General features: G+C 52.9%; 1 protein-coding gene across 1 annotated transcript in view; it reads left to right on the top strand.

Annotated features, from left to right (window-relative positions):
• Positions 1-15,889, top strand: part of LOC148477798 (uncharacterized) — a 59,959-nt gene that overhangs the window by 14,636 nt on the left and 29,434 nt on the right. Inside the window, exon 3 of the mRNA XM_088456181.1 lies at positions 2,643-2,799. Within this exon, the coding sequence (XP_088312307.1) occupies positions 2,665-2,799 (135 nt within the window). The 5' untranslated portion in view covers positions 2,643-2,664. The remainder of the gene's footprint in view (positions 1-2,642; positions 2,800-15,889) is intronic.

Consider the following 15,889-nt stretch of genomic DNA (forward strand, 5'->3'; position numbering starts at 1 on the left):
AGTGCTGGGAGACCAGGCAGAGGGGAGTCAGGTGAGGTGCAGGGAAGGAGTAGTGAAGACAGTACTGGGAGAGCAGGCAGAGGGGAGTCAGGTGATAGTGCAGGGAAGGAGTAGTGGGGACAGTGCTGGGAGACCAGGCAGAGGGGAGTCAGGCGAGAGTGCAGGGAAGGAGCAATGGGGACAGTGCTGGGAGACCAGGCAGAGGGGAGTCAGGCGAGAGTGCAGGGAAGGAGTAGTGGGGACAGTGCTGGGAGACCAGGCAGAGGGGAGTCAGGTGATAGTGCAGGAAAGGAGTAGTGGGGACAGTGCTGGGAGACCAGGCAGAGGGGAGTCAGGTAAGAGTGCAGGGAAGGAGCAGTGGGGACAGTGCTGGGAGACCAGGCAGAGGGGAGTCAAGCGAGAGTGCAGGGAAGGAGCAGTGGGGACAGTGCTGGGAGACCAGGCAGAGGGGAGTCAGGTGAGGGTGCAGGGAAGGAGTAGTGGGGACAGTGCTGGGAGAGCAGGCAGAGGTTGTTTCCGACATCTATCATCGCCTGTACATGCTGGTCACCCCGACGATCTCATCAGGTTTAGCATGTGCGGGGATGATGGATGTGCCAGGACTGAACGAGTGGATGTTCAGTGTAGGTACATCACTAGACATACAAACGAGAGCACGATTGCAGTGTCATATTCATGCTCTCGTGTGTATGTCTATGAGTGGATACGCACCTTAAGACATTAGATTAGCGCTTGGTTTGGTGAGTGTCAGTGGATGCAATCAATGTAGAATGTGATGGTGTTTTTGTTAGATTTTTTATCTATACATCTTCAAAAAGTACAGTGTTGGATTGGTGCCTAATAGACCGTTCAGGGAAATGCAATGGTAGGGGTGTGGCCAGCCAATAAAGAGGTGTGGTAATCAGATTGAGGGGCATGACCTGCCAATAAAGAGGTGTGGTCATCAGATGGAGGGGCGTGGCCAGCCAATAAATAGGTGTGGTCATCAGATGGAGGGGCGTGGCTGTCTCCTGGAAGACTCAGCATAATATTATGTAACCTCAGATTCTCAGAGACCACATTCTGCACAATTTTTATCTGTGACACCTTTAGTCTAATAATAACCTGTGCCAACTTTAGTGTAATAAATATAATCTTTACCCCCTTTTGTCTAATAATAATTACATTATGTGCCCACTTTAGTCTAATAACAATCTGTGATCCCTTAAGTAGTATAATTATAGCAATAACGTGCCCCCTTTAGGTGGTGTTTTTTAAGTAGAATATGTCCCTTTAGTATATTTATTTTGTTTAAATTTTTCCACCTTTATTAAATGAATGGCTGCCCCGTCCCTGCTGCTCAGGTAATATACTGGTCTCCTTCCGATGCTCTGTCACTCTGTTTCTCTAATAACTCCTCTGTTTCTCTTCAGCCCGTCTTCAATAACCTCACTACCCTCATGCAGCCCACAGTTACTCTGCGCTCTCTTCCTGCCTGCGGGTACTAGGCCAGATCTAGGCCTGATTCTGAGATGGGCGCAGTAGTGGCGTTTTGCTAGTGCGCATGCGTGAAAATCCATGAGTCTCTTACTGCCCATGCGCGAACCCTAGTGTCCTATGGCATCTGCAGTTGCGTTACGGCATCGTTGACACTTGAGAAGGGGTTTTGCGATCCCTGGAACGTATCAGGGTGGAGACTGGGAGGTGAATTGAAGTGATGACATAAAGGGTCCGCAACCGCATTTGCGACCATCATTACCAACCTTCTCTGAAGCAGGCCCACTGTTTGCTTTACCTATAGGTGCTAGCTCCTCTTTCCCAGTGACTTCTGGGAAATATCCCGTGCCACACCGAGCCGTAGTATGGGCCTGATTCAGACCCACTCGCGAGCGGCTGTCCGCTCGCAAGTGGGTCGATGTTCTGCACTGAGCATGCGCACAACGGAGGGAGCTCCGTCGTGCGCATGCGCCAGACGCAACGAGCGAAGGACTTTCCTTCGCTCGTTGTGTCTGATCAAAGGTGGCGTGCTGTCGATGTTGATTGACAGCACGCCCCCTTTGGTGGGCGTGCCGGGGGCGTGCCTCCCTGACGGGGGCGTTCCCATGGGAACGCCTCCCGTCAGAAGCCGGCCCACTGACATCACTAGTGATGTCAGTGGGAGTGATTTTGGCTCTGATAGAGCCAAAATCACTCCGGGCCTTGCGGTTGAAAACCTCAACCGCAGGCGTCGGCTCGCAGTTTCGATGGTCGCGATGGTCAAGACCATCGCGGCCATCAAACTGCACGCTCGTATAGGCTGTGGGTGGTGACCCACAGCTATACGAGCGTCCAGGAGGACTCTCCATTGTTATGGAGGACGGCCCTCATTCAGAGCGTGCGCTCTGCTCAGAGCGTACGGCTCTGAATGAGGGCCTATGTTCATGAGCAGATAGCCGTACAATATTACTAGTTTTTTTTTTTTGTATATTCTTTATTTATAATTTTCCTTAGACAAACGAAAGCATTAATGTTTTTTTTTTTGTATAGCACAGGGCTCTCGGCTGCTTTACCCCCTTGTACTTTGGAAATTATAAAACCCAGTTTCTGTTTATCGGTCTTCTATTGAGATTTGAAGAACTCTAACATATTGGTAATTTAATCTGTTGTGTTTTTATTTTTTTTAGATTATCATTATTATTAATATTCATGGTTACAGTGGTCCCCTCTGGGTCAGTCACGTTCAAGACCGTTTCCAGGCTCAAGATGGACAAGGACAGGAGTCACATGGCTGAGCAAATATTAAATCTCACCTTGGAGATCATTTACCTGCTGACTGGGGAGGTGAGGGGGTCTGGGAGTGTCACAGTGACATCACTTATATCTATAGTAATAATACAGGGACATGACTGGGGAGGTGAGAAGATCTGGCAGTGTCACAGTGACATCACTTATATCTATAGTAATAATACAGGGACATGACTGGGGAGGTGAGGGGATCTGGGAGTGTCACAGTGACATCACTTATATCTATAGTAATAATACAGGGACATGACTGGGGAGGTGAGGGGATCTGGGAGTGTCACAGTGACATCACTTATATCTATAGTAATAATACAGGGACATGACTGGGGAGGTGAGGGGATCTGGGAGTGTCACAGTGACATCACTTATATCTATAGTAATAATACAGGGACATGACTGGGGAGGTGAGTGGATCTGGGAGTGTCACAGTGTCTCTTTATCTCTGGCAATTAACTCATTCACTGTAAAGTCTGCAGGCCAACTCATTGCCAGTAACAAAAGGGCCCCAAATATCTATCTGTACAGTTTGTCATCGCCAGCGTCTGTTTTGCAAATTGGTAGAGGGCTGTTTAGGTATGTGGGTAGGGACTTTATTATTTTTATATTTTATAAGTCTTTATTATAGCACACACATTAAGCAGTGCTTAACAGAGAATATTTCAGTATTTCTTATCATTCTCTACCCCAGTGGAGCTTACAATCCATATCCCCTGTTACAGGGACACGTTTTTGTCAAACCAATTAACCTACTAGTATGGTTTGATTTTTGGGAGTGTCACGCAGATGCAGGGAGTATATATAAACTCCACACAGCTAGTGTCTTTGTCTGCAATTGAACTCCTGTCCTCAGGGCTGTTAGGCAGTACCAACCGTACTGCCCGTCCCTATATCCTCACAAATAATGCACTTTAAGCGATGGGGACCCTTCGTTTGAAAGCTGAGGGTCTCCTCATTCAAACTGAGTGCTACCATAAAAGTTCATGTCTGGTGATCAACTCCTATACTGCAGAAAATGTGTGGGGACCAGGCAGGGCCGGACTGGGAATAAAAATAGGCCCTGGCATTTAAAGAGCACACAGGCCCACCTCGCGTCAGCATCTGTCTCCTGGCATAGACTCCTCCCCTTACTATTCCTGACCCCTCCCACTTCTGAGTCTATGCTCTTACAAATGTAATTAATATCAGAACAGACAAGTACACATCATTATCTATTAAAATACATACAACAGAGCACATCCTGCATGGGAGTTAAACATTTGGTATTATGTTGGTTCTGTTAAGCTGTATACACACCTATAGATATATCTGTCCAATTCGTGTGGTGGGACAGAAAATCTGGGAATGTATGGGAGCAAATAACAATAGAAATTTGCTCCCAGTTGCTGGAAAATGGACCAGATTTTCCTTCCCAGCAGACAGATTGGACAGATATCTATAGGAAAAGCTGGCACTTCACTGGTGTAGGTCATATACAAGGAAAGGGGAAAGCATTTTCCCAAGCGATAGTTTAGCAGTTGTAGAAGATTAGATAGTGTTCACTGTAGGACTTTTTTAGGGCAGGGGTGCTGAATGCAGAGGACACCTCTGTGCACACCAAAGCAGAGCCACAACTACACATTTTAACAAAAGAGCGTTTGTGCCGCAAACTATAGGGGAAGCAGGGAGAGCGTAGTTTTGCTGGGAAGGGGCGTAGCCACCTAATATTTCACGTTACGTCACACAGTAGTGTCCCTTTTCACATTACGTCACACGGTAGTGCCCCATAGTCACGTTACGTCACACAGTAGTGTCCCTTTTTCACGTAACGTCACACAATAGTGTCCCTTATTCACATACACATATATGAATATTTGCACATAAATATTCTAAAATAGAAATATAATAAACAATATATTGTATACAATATTAATACTACATGGATGTGCAGGTTTGAAATAGCAACATACTTAAAGGAATAGAGAGACAGGAAAAAGAGAGGCGGAAAGGGGGGAGCCAGGAGAAAAAGAGAGGAGGAATTTGGGCAGCTGGGGAGAGAGAAGGAAAGAGGGGATCGAACATAGGAGAATTAGGGAGAGCCAGGAGAGAGAGAGGAGGAATAGGAGGAACTGGGGTAGAGAGAGAGAATATGGGGAGCCAGGAGAGACATAGGAGAAATATGGGAGTAGGAAGAGAGAGAAGAAATAGGGAGAGCCGCGAGAGAGTGAAGGAACAGGTTGTGCCGAGAGAAAGGGAGGAGGAACTGGGGAAACTAGAGAGACATAGGAGAAATAGGGTGAGCTGGGAGAGAGAGAAGGAATAGGGGAAGCTGGGAGAGAGAGACAGAGAGAAGGAATTGGGGAGGCCGGGAAAGACATAGGAGAAGGGAGCTGGGTGAGAGTAGGAAGGAATAGGGAAAGATGAGAGAGCGAGGAGGATTAACGGGAGACAGGAGAGACATAGAAGTAAAGGAGAAGCTGGGAGAGAGAAGAGGAAGACAGGAGAGACATAGAAGAAAGGGGAAGCTGGGATAGAGAAGAGGAATAGGGGGAGACATAGGAGAGGGAGAGATGGAGGGGGAGAGGGGGACGGGAGAGATGCAGAGGGAGAGGGGGAGAGAAAGAGAGAGGAAGGGGGGGAGAGGGAGACAGACAGGAGAGGGGGAGAGAGAGAGACGGGAGGGGGAGAGTGAGACGGGAAACGGAAGAGGGGGAGACAGACAGGAAGGGGGGAGAGGCGGAGAGGGAAACGGGAGGGGGAGAATGAGACAGAGACGGGAGGGGGAGATGGAAGGGGGAGAGGGAGACAGAGATACTACATGCTGCACACCCCTCCCAAATGACATAGCACATGCTGCGCGTGCACCCCCCCAGGCCCCAACACTGCACCCCGCACAACTGACATTTACACATGCTGCTCACCCCCCCTTCCCCCTGCTTCCCCCGTGGAGGTGTAGTTACCTGTTGAAGCTGCAAGCAGCGCAGCACATCTCCCTGCTGTGCACTTGCCTCATGATCCTGCCCAGTCAGTGCCCAGTTCGGAGGGCGGGCGCGGCAGATGGGAGTGGACAGCCTGGCCCCAACCACCGGACAGGCTGACAAGTGCAGCCAGCAGCAGGATGCGGAGGCCGGTCTCAGCCGGCGTCCGGACTTTTCAGTGCGGCTGTGTGCGTGGCCCTGGTGGCGGCAGTACAACCTCCCGTATCTCGTCAGGCTCAGCAAGAAGATTTCAGGAACACGCGGCCGCGTCATGACGCAGCATCATGACGTCACTGCGTCATGACGCGGTCGCGCATTCGTGCAATCTGTTTACTGAGCAAGGCGCCGCCCTGGAGGTTGTACTGCCGGGTGAGCCTGTGCTCCGCAAAAGCGGCCCATTTGGCCATCGGCCCTTCTGGCATTTGCCAGAAGTGCCCGATGGCCAGTCCGGCCCTGGGACCAGGGTGGGGCACCCACAATCGAAAGGTGGTTCACTCTCTTAATTGTTTGCCCCCTGGTAGCTGTTGTCTGGTGATCACCAAACAATATCAGCCTGCGCTACTCAAAACATATACTGAGATGGCACTACATACCCTATCGCGCCCCTAATGGCATCTGTATATGTGGCACATTAGAGACAGAGGAGTCTCCTGTTTTAAAGTATGTGTCTCCTTATCAGCTATTGGCTGGTGATCACCTGACAATTTCACCCTGCTCTACAAAAAAAAAATGTACATTTCTACTTCAGGGTCCATAGGGTATCCACAGGATACCTTGGGGTATAGGCGATGGCGGTAGACATCCAGGCACCACAGAGTTAAATTTTCAGCCTCCCAGGATGCACTGGGGTCCCTCTCCTATACCCCGCCCCCGAGTCTCAGTCCACTCAGTTTTTGTCGGTGCCTGGCCGGACCAGTCGCACCGTACAGAGGGGGGTCTTTTTAAGGCCCCTGAATATTTCTTTGCAGCTGTGGCTGCACAACTAGAGTGCTCCGGCATAGGACAATCAGTATTGACGTCCATGCTGTCTCTCCTACACCCCGCCGGTACCAGAACGCCGGTACCGATCCGGGGATGCTGGTAGGTAGCTGGGGTCACAGCTAGCGGTGACCCCGGCTACCTGGACTGTGGCCGGATGCACGGGGAACAAGGTAAGCGGCGGGGTCCCGCGGTGGGCACCCGCCGGTAACACAGTCCTGTTTGGTCCCCAGGCAGGGGGGCTCCCTGGGGACCGGCTGCGCGTGGGGCCAGGTACTGATCCTGCGCCTTCCACTAGACCACCAGGGACAGCGGACCGCAGCATGTGCGGTACAGTGCGGCGTCCCAGGGGTTAATAGCAGGCCAGGGGAGAACACCTTCCCTGTCTCACAGCCGGCGTCTCCCCCACTGCACAGTGCCATTCCACAACGGTCTGAGCGGGCTGTGTCAGCGCTCCTCCCCCGGGCCCTGCCTCCTCTCTGCTCCTCGGTGGCCATTTTCTCACTACATGTGCTGGGGATGGCAAACGCTGCTGGAAGCTGATACAGGTGCCATTGCGGTCCGGGTCCCCCGCATACCTCTCCTTCAATTAAGGTCAGTGTATGCAGCACTGTTTCCTACCAGGCTCTGGTCTGTGTAGTTGATCGCAGTGCTTGTAATGCAGGATGTTATCTGTGCATTGTATGTGACTTAAATGCTAGTGCTGTTTGCCTGTACTTTCATTTCTGACTGTCAGCCATTTTCCTATCCCTGTTCTTCTTCTGCTACAGCCCTTGCGGTGCGGTGTTGCAGGTTGTTTATTACCTCACAGTAAACGTGTTTTTTCTGTGTGGGAGGTCACATACGCTCCGTTCACACTCTTCATGTCGGAAAGTGAACGAGGATATCCTCTTTCAGCTACAATGTACTGATATAATGTGCAGTTAGCGGAGGGATATGTAGACGCTGAGGGTTTATGGAGGGCATGTTGTATTATATATCACGCCCCATTTCTGTCACTGTGCCTGCACAAAAAGGGACCGCCCTCAGCTGGCTAAGATGCTTACAGCCCTTGTGGGCAAAGCCCCCTGCGTTTCCCCATAGGGGTTATCGCAGCGAGTGGTGGTCTCATCACCTGCAGGGGTCCCTGGGCAGTTGATAGTACCCCAGTGTATCCTGTTTTTCGCCCCCCAGGTCTCACAGGAGCCTGTGTGGGTGAATTTATTGTCCGAATGGTATAACACCTGATGGACGTTTTACAGGGGGAGTCACCATTTCGGCCTTCGGGTCATGACGGCTGATGACGGTGACATTATTGACTTTTTCAGACCAAGCCCCTTAGTGCAAAGGAGGCGTAGTCTGGGTCTAAAGTCTATATACCTGGCCTTATACGGGCAGACCGTGCGGCTTTGGTTATTACATATCCCCCGTGGCTAAATCCTAATATGCCTTCTTTAAGGATAAGGGTAATTCCTCTATCTGGTCAGGTGGATCATTTAGAGGAGGAGTGGAAAATCCGGGTAAGCGGTTCCAGCCTCAAAAACGGTTGACCTTTTGCATACCCCTTTGCGGATAATTACATTTCCGAATGGGAGTTACCTTTACGGGTAGATTCTCATGTTACACGCCTAGTGAGGAGTGCTACGTTGCCCATGCCCTCCAGGTCCTCCTTGAAGGAGGTTTCAGATTGCAAGGTGCAAATATATCTAAAATCCAATTTTCTACTTCAGGGTCCATGGGGTATCCACAGGATACCTTGGGGTATAGGTGTGACGTCAGTCATCGGGCACCATAGAGTTAAGCTTTCAGCCTCCCAGGATGCACTATGGTCCCCCTCCTATACCCCGCCCCCGAGCCAAGGCACCTCAGTTTAGTTTGGTGCCTGGCCGGAGTCGGGTGCACCTGTTGGAGTGGGGGCTAGAAGAGGCTGAAGGCTTATAGTCCAACTTGGAAGTAGGACGTCTTGTACTCCAAGCCTGTTCTTATGGCTGAGCAGATTTCCTGGCTACTGACTGTCTTGGAAAGCTGTATTTTAGACTTAGCCTGGCCTCACAGGGCCGAAAAGACGAAGCCCCAGACCCCGATGGTACTGTAGCCGATGGCAGACACGCAGACGTAGCTGCTGCCTGCGGGGCCACAATTGCGCCCAGATGAGAGCCAAACAGGACCTGTCCTGTAAAAGGCAAAGCATTCTAAATGGAATCTGTGTCCGCTTTCCAAGAGCGCAACCACAGGGAGCGGCGAGCCGCTACTGCTGCCGAGGAGATTCTGGAAAGGAGTAGGCTATATGTAAGACCGTCTCATTATGAAAGTGGCTAAGTCTCTGAGAATTTGCCACTATCCACCTTCTCTGCTGGAGCGTCAGTGTGCAGAGATCCAGTTACCTACCCAGCGCTCCATGGCTCTGGCCCCCCAGCACACGGCCATAGCCGGCCACAGCAAGGTAATAATATGAGATATGGTAAGAACTTACCCTTGTTATCTCTATTTCTACGAAGTCCATAGGGTTCCACAGGATACCTTGGGGTATAGGTGTGACGTCAGTCATCGGGCACCATAGAGTTAAGCTTTCAGCCTCCCAGGATGCACTAGGGTCCCCCTCCTACACCCCGCCCCCGAGCCAAGGCACCTCAGTTAGTTACCAAGCCATAGGCCGGAGGAGAAGAAGGAAGAGAGAGAAAAAAGATCTGGATACACACAAAAATCACATTCTCACCAGAGGGAGACGGAAAAACCGGTGACCAGAGCAAAGCCCATCTGCAGCACAGGTGCGACAGGGCGGGAGTCCTGTGGAACCCTATGGACTTCGTAGAAATAGAGATAACAAGGGTAAGTTCTTACCATATCTCATATTTTCTACTTCAGGGTCCATAGGGTATCCACAGGATACCTTGGGGATGTCCCAAAGCAGTATCCTTTAAGGGTGGGGACGCTCCTGTGCAGAAAGGAGAATCCGACTCCCGTAGGAAGCATCCTGAGAGGCGAAGGTGTCAAACCTGTAATACCTCACGAAGGTATGGACAGAGGACCACGTAGCAGCCTTGCAGATCTGGACTGCAGAGGCACCACGTCGAGCTGCCCACGAAGGACCCACAGACCTAGTGGAATGAGCCTTCACAGAAGGAAGAAAAGGCAGGCCTTCATGAAGATAAGCTTCAGAAATAGCCATACAGATCCAGGCTGCTAAAGTTTGCTTTGAAGCAGGCCAACCCTTTTAACGGAAGCCATAGAGGACTAACAAGGCGTCCGACTTCCTAAACGAAGAAGTGCGGTCAACATAAGTCCTTAAGGCCCGCACGACATCCAAAGAGGCCTCACCCACTGAAAGACCAGGTGAGTTAAAGGCCGGAACAACGATTTCCTCGTTAACATGAAACTGGGAAACAACTTTGGGAAGAAACTTGGGCCGAGTGCGGAGCACTGCCCTGTTCCCATGAAAAACCAAGAAAGGGGGTTTACAAGAAAGAGCCCCTAAATCAGAAACACGTCTGGCCGAAGCAATAGCCAGAAGGAAAACAGTCTTAGCTGTTAGCCATTTAAGATCCACTGAGCCCAGTGGTTCAAACGGCGGTCCCTGGAGAGCCCTCAGGACCACAGCCAAATCCCAAGGCGCCACAGGTGGAACAAAGGGTGGCTGAATGCGGAGAACACCTTGCATAAAGGTGCGCACATCCGGGATTGTAGCAATCCTACGGTGAAACCAGACAGACAGGGCCGAAACCTGTACCTTCAAAGAAGCAAGGCGAAGCCCATGATCTAGTCCCGCTTGTAGGAAGGCGAGTATCCGAGACAGACGAAATTCCCGCGGTGCATAACCTCTCGGTCGACACCACTGGAAGAACGTATGCCACACGCGATGGTATATCCTCGCGGAAGATGGCTTCCGAGCTCGTAACATGGTATGCACCACAGAGCTGGAAAACCCCCTGGACCTCAGCATGGCTGTCTCAACAGCCACGCCGTCAAAGACAGCCGAGTCAGGTCCGGGTGAAGACAAGGACCCTGTGACAGAAGGTCCGATCGTAGCGGCAACCGTAGAGGACTGTCCACGGACAGACCCTGAAGGTCTGAGAACCAGTGCCGTCTGGGCCACGCGGGAGCTATCAACAGGAGCGTCCCTCCTTCCTGTTTGAATTTCCGGATTACCCGTGGAAGAAGGGAGACCGGAGGGAACAGGTATGCGAACCGGAACGTCCACCGGACGGACAGAGCATCCACCAGAGACGCCCCTTCGTCTCTTGTGCAAGACCCGTACACCGGCAACTTGTTGTTGTGCCGGGACGCCATGAGGTCGATCTCTGGAAGACCCCATCTGTCCACCAGCAGTTGAAAAACGTACGGGTGCAGGGACCATTCCCCCGGATGAACGTCCTGGCGACTTAGAAAGTCCGCCTCCCAATTTAGCACTCCCGGGATGAAGACCGCTGATATGGCCGGAAGATTGCGCTCCGCCCATACCAGGATACGAGAGACCTCCGCGAGAGCCGCCCGACTTCGGGTTCCTCCTTGCCTGTTTATGTAGGCCACGGTGGTAGCGTTGTCCGACTGGACCTGTACCGGACGACCCTGGAGAAACCGATGTGCCTGCTGGAGAGCATTGAAGACCACCCGGAGTTCCAAGATATTGATTGGAAGCTCCGCTTCTGTCGGCGTCCACCTGCCCTGGAACAAGTGTGGACCCAAAACTGCTCCCCAGCCCCGAAGACTGGCGTCCGTTGTCAACAGGACCCAATTTGGAACCCAGAACGGACGTCCCTTACTGAGATGGGTCGTCTGTAACCACCAGACAAGGGACAGGCGAACCTCCGAGTGAGCACAATCGTCTGGGACTTCAGAGACTGAGGCAGCCCGTTTCACTTGGACAGGATCAGGTGCTGCAGAGGTCTGGAGTGAAACTGGGCATATTCCACCATGTCGAACACCGACACCATGGAGCCCAGTAACCTCATCGCCGAGTGTAGAGACACCCGGCGGCTGTGCAGACAACTGCGCACCCTCGACTGTAAAGCAGAGATCTTTTCCCCCGTCACGAAGATCCTTTGCTGTTCCGAGTCCAATAAGGCTCCGAGGTGCAGAATCCGCCGAGACGGGATTAGAGTGGACTTCTGCCAGTTGATTAGCCAGCCGTGCCGTTGCAGTAGCGCAATGGTCAGGTCCAAGTGGCGTAGAAGGAGCTCTGGAGATCCTGCCATCAATAAAAGGTCGTCCAAGTACGGCAACATGCGGACTCCCTGCAGCCGCAGAGAAGCCGCCATGACCGCCATCACCTTGGTGAACACACGTGGTGCTGTCGCCAGGCCAAAAGGTAACGCCCGAAACTGGAAGTGGTCGCTGCGGATTGCAAACCTGATGAACTGTTGATGGCGCAAAAGGATAGGGACATGCAGGTAAGCGTCCTGTATGTCCAATGACACCATGTAGTCCCCAGGTTCCAGCGCCAGAATGATGGACGGTAGGGTCTCCATCCGAAACTTCGGTACCCGCAAAGACTTGTTGAGAGCTTTGAGGTTGAGAATCGGACGATACGACCCATTGGGTTTCTGTACCAAAAAAAGATTTGAATAGAAACCCTGGCCCCTCTGGGAGAATGGAACAGGCACTAACACTCCAGCCTGGAGCATAGTGTGCAATACCTTCCGCAGCTCCGTAGCCTTGTTCCGGTCTGATGGTAGACCCGTGGTGAAGAATCGAGCCGGGGGTCTGTGCCGGAAAGAGAGGGCGTACCCGTGGGAGACCACCTCGAGAACCCAAGTGTCTGTCGTAGTGACCGACCAACACTGGGCGAACTGCAGCAGGCGGCCTCCCACTTTGGGATCCCCCAAAGGGAGGCCCGGACCGTCAGGCCGCAGGCTTGTCATCTGGCTTAGGGGCCGGGCGTCTGGTACTCCATGCCTGCTTCCGGGGCTTGGCCGATTTCTTAGGGCCAGCCTGTCGAGGAAAAGACTGTGGTTTGGGCCTGCCCTGGGCCCTATAAGACCGAAAGGACGATGGTCTAGAACCAGAAGGAGCAGCGGCCGACGGGAGACAAGCCGATTTGGCTGCCGCCAGCTTGGCCACAATCTTGTCCAGATCCGGACCGAAGAGAACTTCTCCGGTAAATGGCAACGCCTCCAAACCCTTTTTGGAATCTGCGTCCGCCTTCTAGGATCGCAGCCACAAGGTGCGACGAGCAGCCACCGCTGCTGAGGAAATTCTAGACACCAGAGTACTAATGCCTAAGGTAGCCTCGTTGATATAAGTGGCCGAATCACGGAGATTACCAATCAACTCCGCCTGTTCGGCCGGACAAACGGAATCAAAAGACGCCTCTAATGAATCCGCCCAGCGCTCCATCGCTCTGGCAACCCAGCAAATGGCCAGAGCCGGCCGTGCTGCCCCCCCCCGCAAGGGAATAAGCGGACTTCAGGCAGATCTCCACCTTGCGGTCCGTAGCATCCTTAAGGGAGGACATGGATGGCATCGGCAATTATGGCACTACGGACAAGACGGGTCACGTGAGAATCCACCTGTGGAGGGGATTCCCACTTTGCAAAATAATTATCCGCGAACGGATAAGCCACTGCCAGGCGCCTCTGCGGCTGGTATCTTTTGCCAGGCTGTTTCCACGCCTCCTCTAAATGGTCCACTAACTGACCCGAAAGAGGAAAGACTGTGGCATCGCCCTTCACATCTTTAAAAAAGGCATACTTGGATTTAGCCGCTGGGGGAACTTCGTCCTCAATCACCAAGGCTGTGCGGACTGCCCGAATAAGTCCAGGAATATATACCTTGGACTTAGCGTCAGCGTTCTTAGTATGGAGAGGTTCCTGATCGTAAGGATCCAGAATCTCCCCATCATCAGACGTCCCCTCGTCATCCTCATAAGGAGCCGACAGAGACGCCACCGGCCGTTTATGTGGCCGCATCACAGACTCCCCTTGCAACACATCCGACAAGTGCTGTACAGAACTCGTCAGGGAGTTAACCCACGCCGGCTCCTGAGAAACCGGGAGCGGGGAAATAGGGAGACTGTGGGGTACCACCAATTGTCGTGGGAAACCCTGCATGGGTGACGACACCACTGACTGCTGGGACAAACCCATCGGCGGAAACGCGGGCTGCGGAGCTAACTGGCCCACTAAGGTTGTAAGCGCCTGAGCGAAACAAGCCCAGGGCGGCTCCTGTACCAGTGCTGTAACCGTAATAGGCCGCGCCATAGACAAACACTGCCGGCAGAGGCCCTCCGCGCTACCCTCCCCCTCCGCTAACGGTACTTTACACGTAGCACACTGTAGTCGGAGAGGAAAATCACTTTCAGACATGATGGCACCAAGTATGTGACCCCTCTCACCAATTATATATTAAATAGGCGAGAGACCACCCTGCAGCACCGCACCGCAAGGGCTTAGCAGAAAGGACAGGGACAGTAATAAAGCTGACAGTTAGAAGAAAAGTTACAGGCAGCAGCGCTAGCACAATCACATACAATGCAAAGAAAAATCAATTCCTGCACTAACAGCGCTGATCACTCAACTACGCAGACACAGGGCCTGGTAGGACACAGCGCAGCATACACAGACCTGACCCAAATCGGAGGAGAGGTATGCGGGGGGACCCAGACCACGATGCTTCCGTCCAGCGCTTCCAGCAGCGTTCACCATGCGTTGGAAAGATGGCCGCCGAGGAGCAGAGAGGAGGCTGGCCTGGGGGAGGAGCACTGCTACAGGACCAGTCGGCAGTGTGCAGAGAGGGCTGTGTGCAGCGGGGGAGGCGCCGGCTGTGAGGCAGGGAAGGCGCGCTCCCCTGGCATGCATTTAACCCCCGGGACGCCGCAGCGCTACTGCTCTGCTGCAGTCCGCTGTCCCAGGGGGTAGTGGAAGCGCAGGTTCAATACCTGGCTCCACGCTGCAGCCAGTCCCCAGGGAGCCCCCTGCCTGGGGACTCTGGACCATGTGACAGCGGGGACCCACCGCGGGACCCCGCTGCTTACCTGCTGTCCCCCTTGAATCCGGCCATGGTCCGGAACATCTGGGGTCACCGCTAGCTGTGACCCCAGATGCTCACCAGCATCCCCGCATCAGACCGGAACAAGGCTACGGAGCTGCGGAAGGTATTGCACACTATGCTCCAGGCTGGAGTGTTAGTGCCTGTTCCATTCTCCCAGAGGGGCCAGGGTTTCTATTCAAATCTTTTTTTGGTACAGAAACCCAATGGGTCGTATCGTCCGATTCTCAACCTCAAAGCTCTCAACAAGTCTTTGCGGGTACCGAAGTTTCGGATGGAGACCCTACCGTCCATCATTCTGGCGCTGGAACCTGGGGACTACATGGTGTCATTGGACATACAGGACGCTTACCTGCATGTCCCTATCCTTTTGCGCCATCAACAGTTCATCAGGTTTGCAATCCGCAGCGACCACTTCCAGTTTCGGGCGTTACCTTTGGCCTGGCGACAGCACCACGTGTGTTCACCAAGGTGATGGCGGTCATGGCGGCTTCTCTGCGGCTGCAGGGAGTCCGCATGTTGCCGTACTTGGACGACCTTTTATTGATGGCAGGATCTCCAGAGCTCCTTCTACGCCACTTGGACCTGACCATTGCGCTACTGCAACGGCACGGCTGGCTAATCAACTGGCAGAAGTCCACTCTAATCCCGTCTCGGCGGATTCTGCACCTCGGAGCCTTATTGGACTCGGAACAGCAAAGGATCTTCGTGACGGGGGAAAAGATCTCTGCTTTACAGTCGAGGGTGCGCAGTTGTCTGCACAGCCGCCGGGTGTCTCTACACTCGGCGATGAGGTTACTGGGCTCCATGGTGTCGGTGTTCGACATGGTGGAATATGCCCAGTTTCACTCCAGACCTCTGCAGCACCTGATCCTGTCCAAGTGAAACGGGCTGCCTCAGTCTCTGAAGTCCCAGACGATTGTGCTCACCCGGAGGTTCGCCTGTCCCTTGCCTGGTGGTTACAGACGACCCATCTCAGTAAGGGACGTCCGTTCTGGGTTCCAAATTGGGTCCTGTTGACAACGGACGCCAGTCTTCGGGGCTGGGGAGCAGTTTTGGGTCCACACTTGTTCCAGGGCAGGTGGACGCCGACAGAAGCGGAGCTTCCAATCAATATCTTGGAACTCCGGGTGGTCTTCAATGCTCTCCAGCAGGCACATCGGTTTCTCCAGGGTCGTCCGGTACAGGTCCAGTCGGACAACGCTACCACCGTGGCCTACATAAACAGGCAAGGA

This window comes from Taudactylus pleione, unplaced genomic scaffold (assembly GCF_031769625.1).
Source record: "Taudactylus pleione unplaced genomic scaffold, aTauple2 ptg000689l, whole genome shotgun sequence".
Lineage (NCBI taxonomy): Eukaryota > Metazoa > Chordata > Amphibia > Anura > Myobatrachidae > Taudactylus > Taudactylus pleione.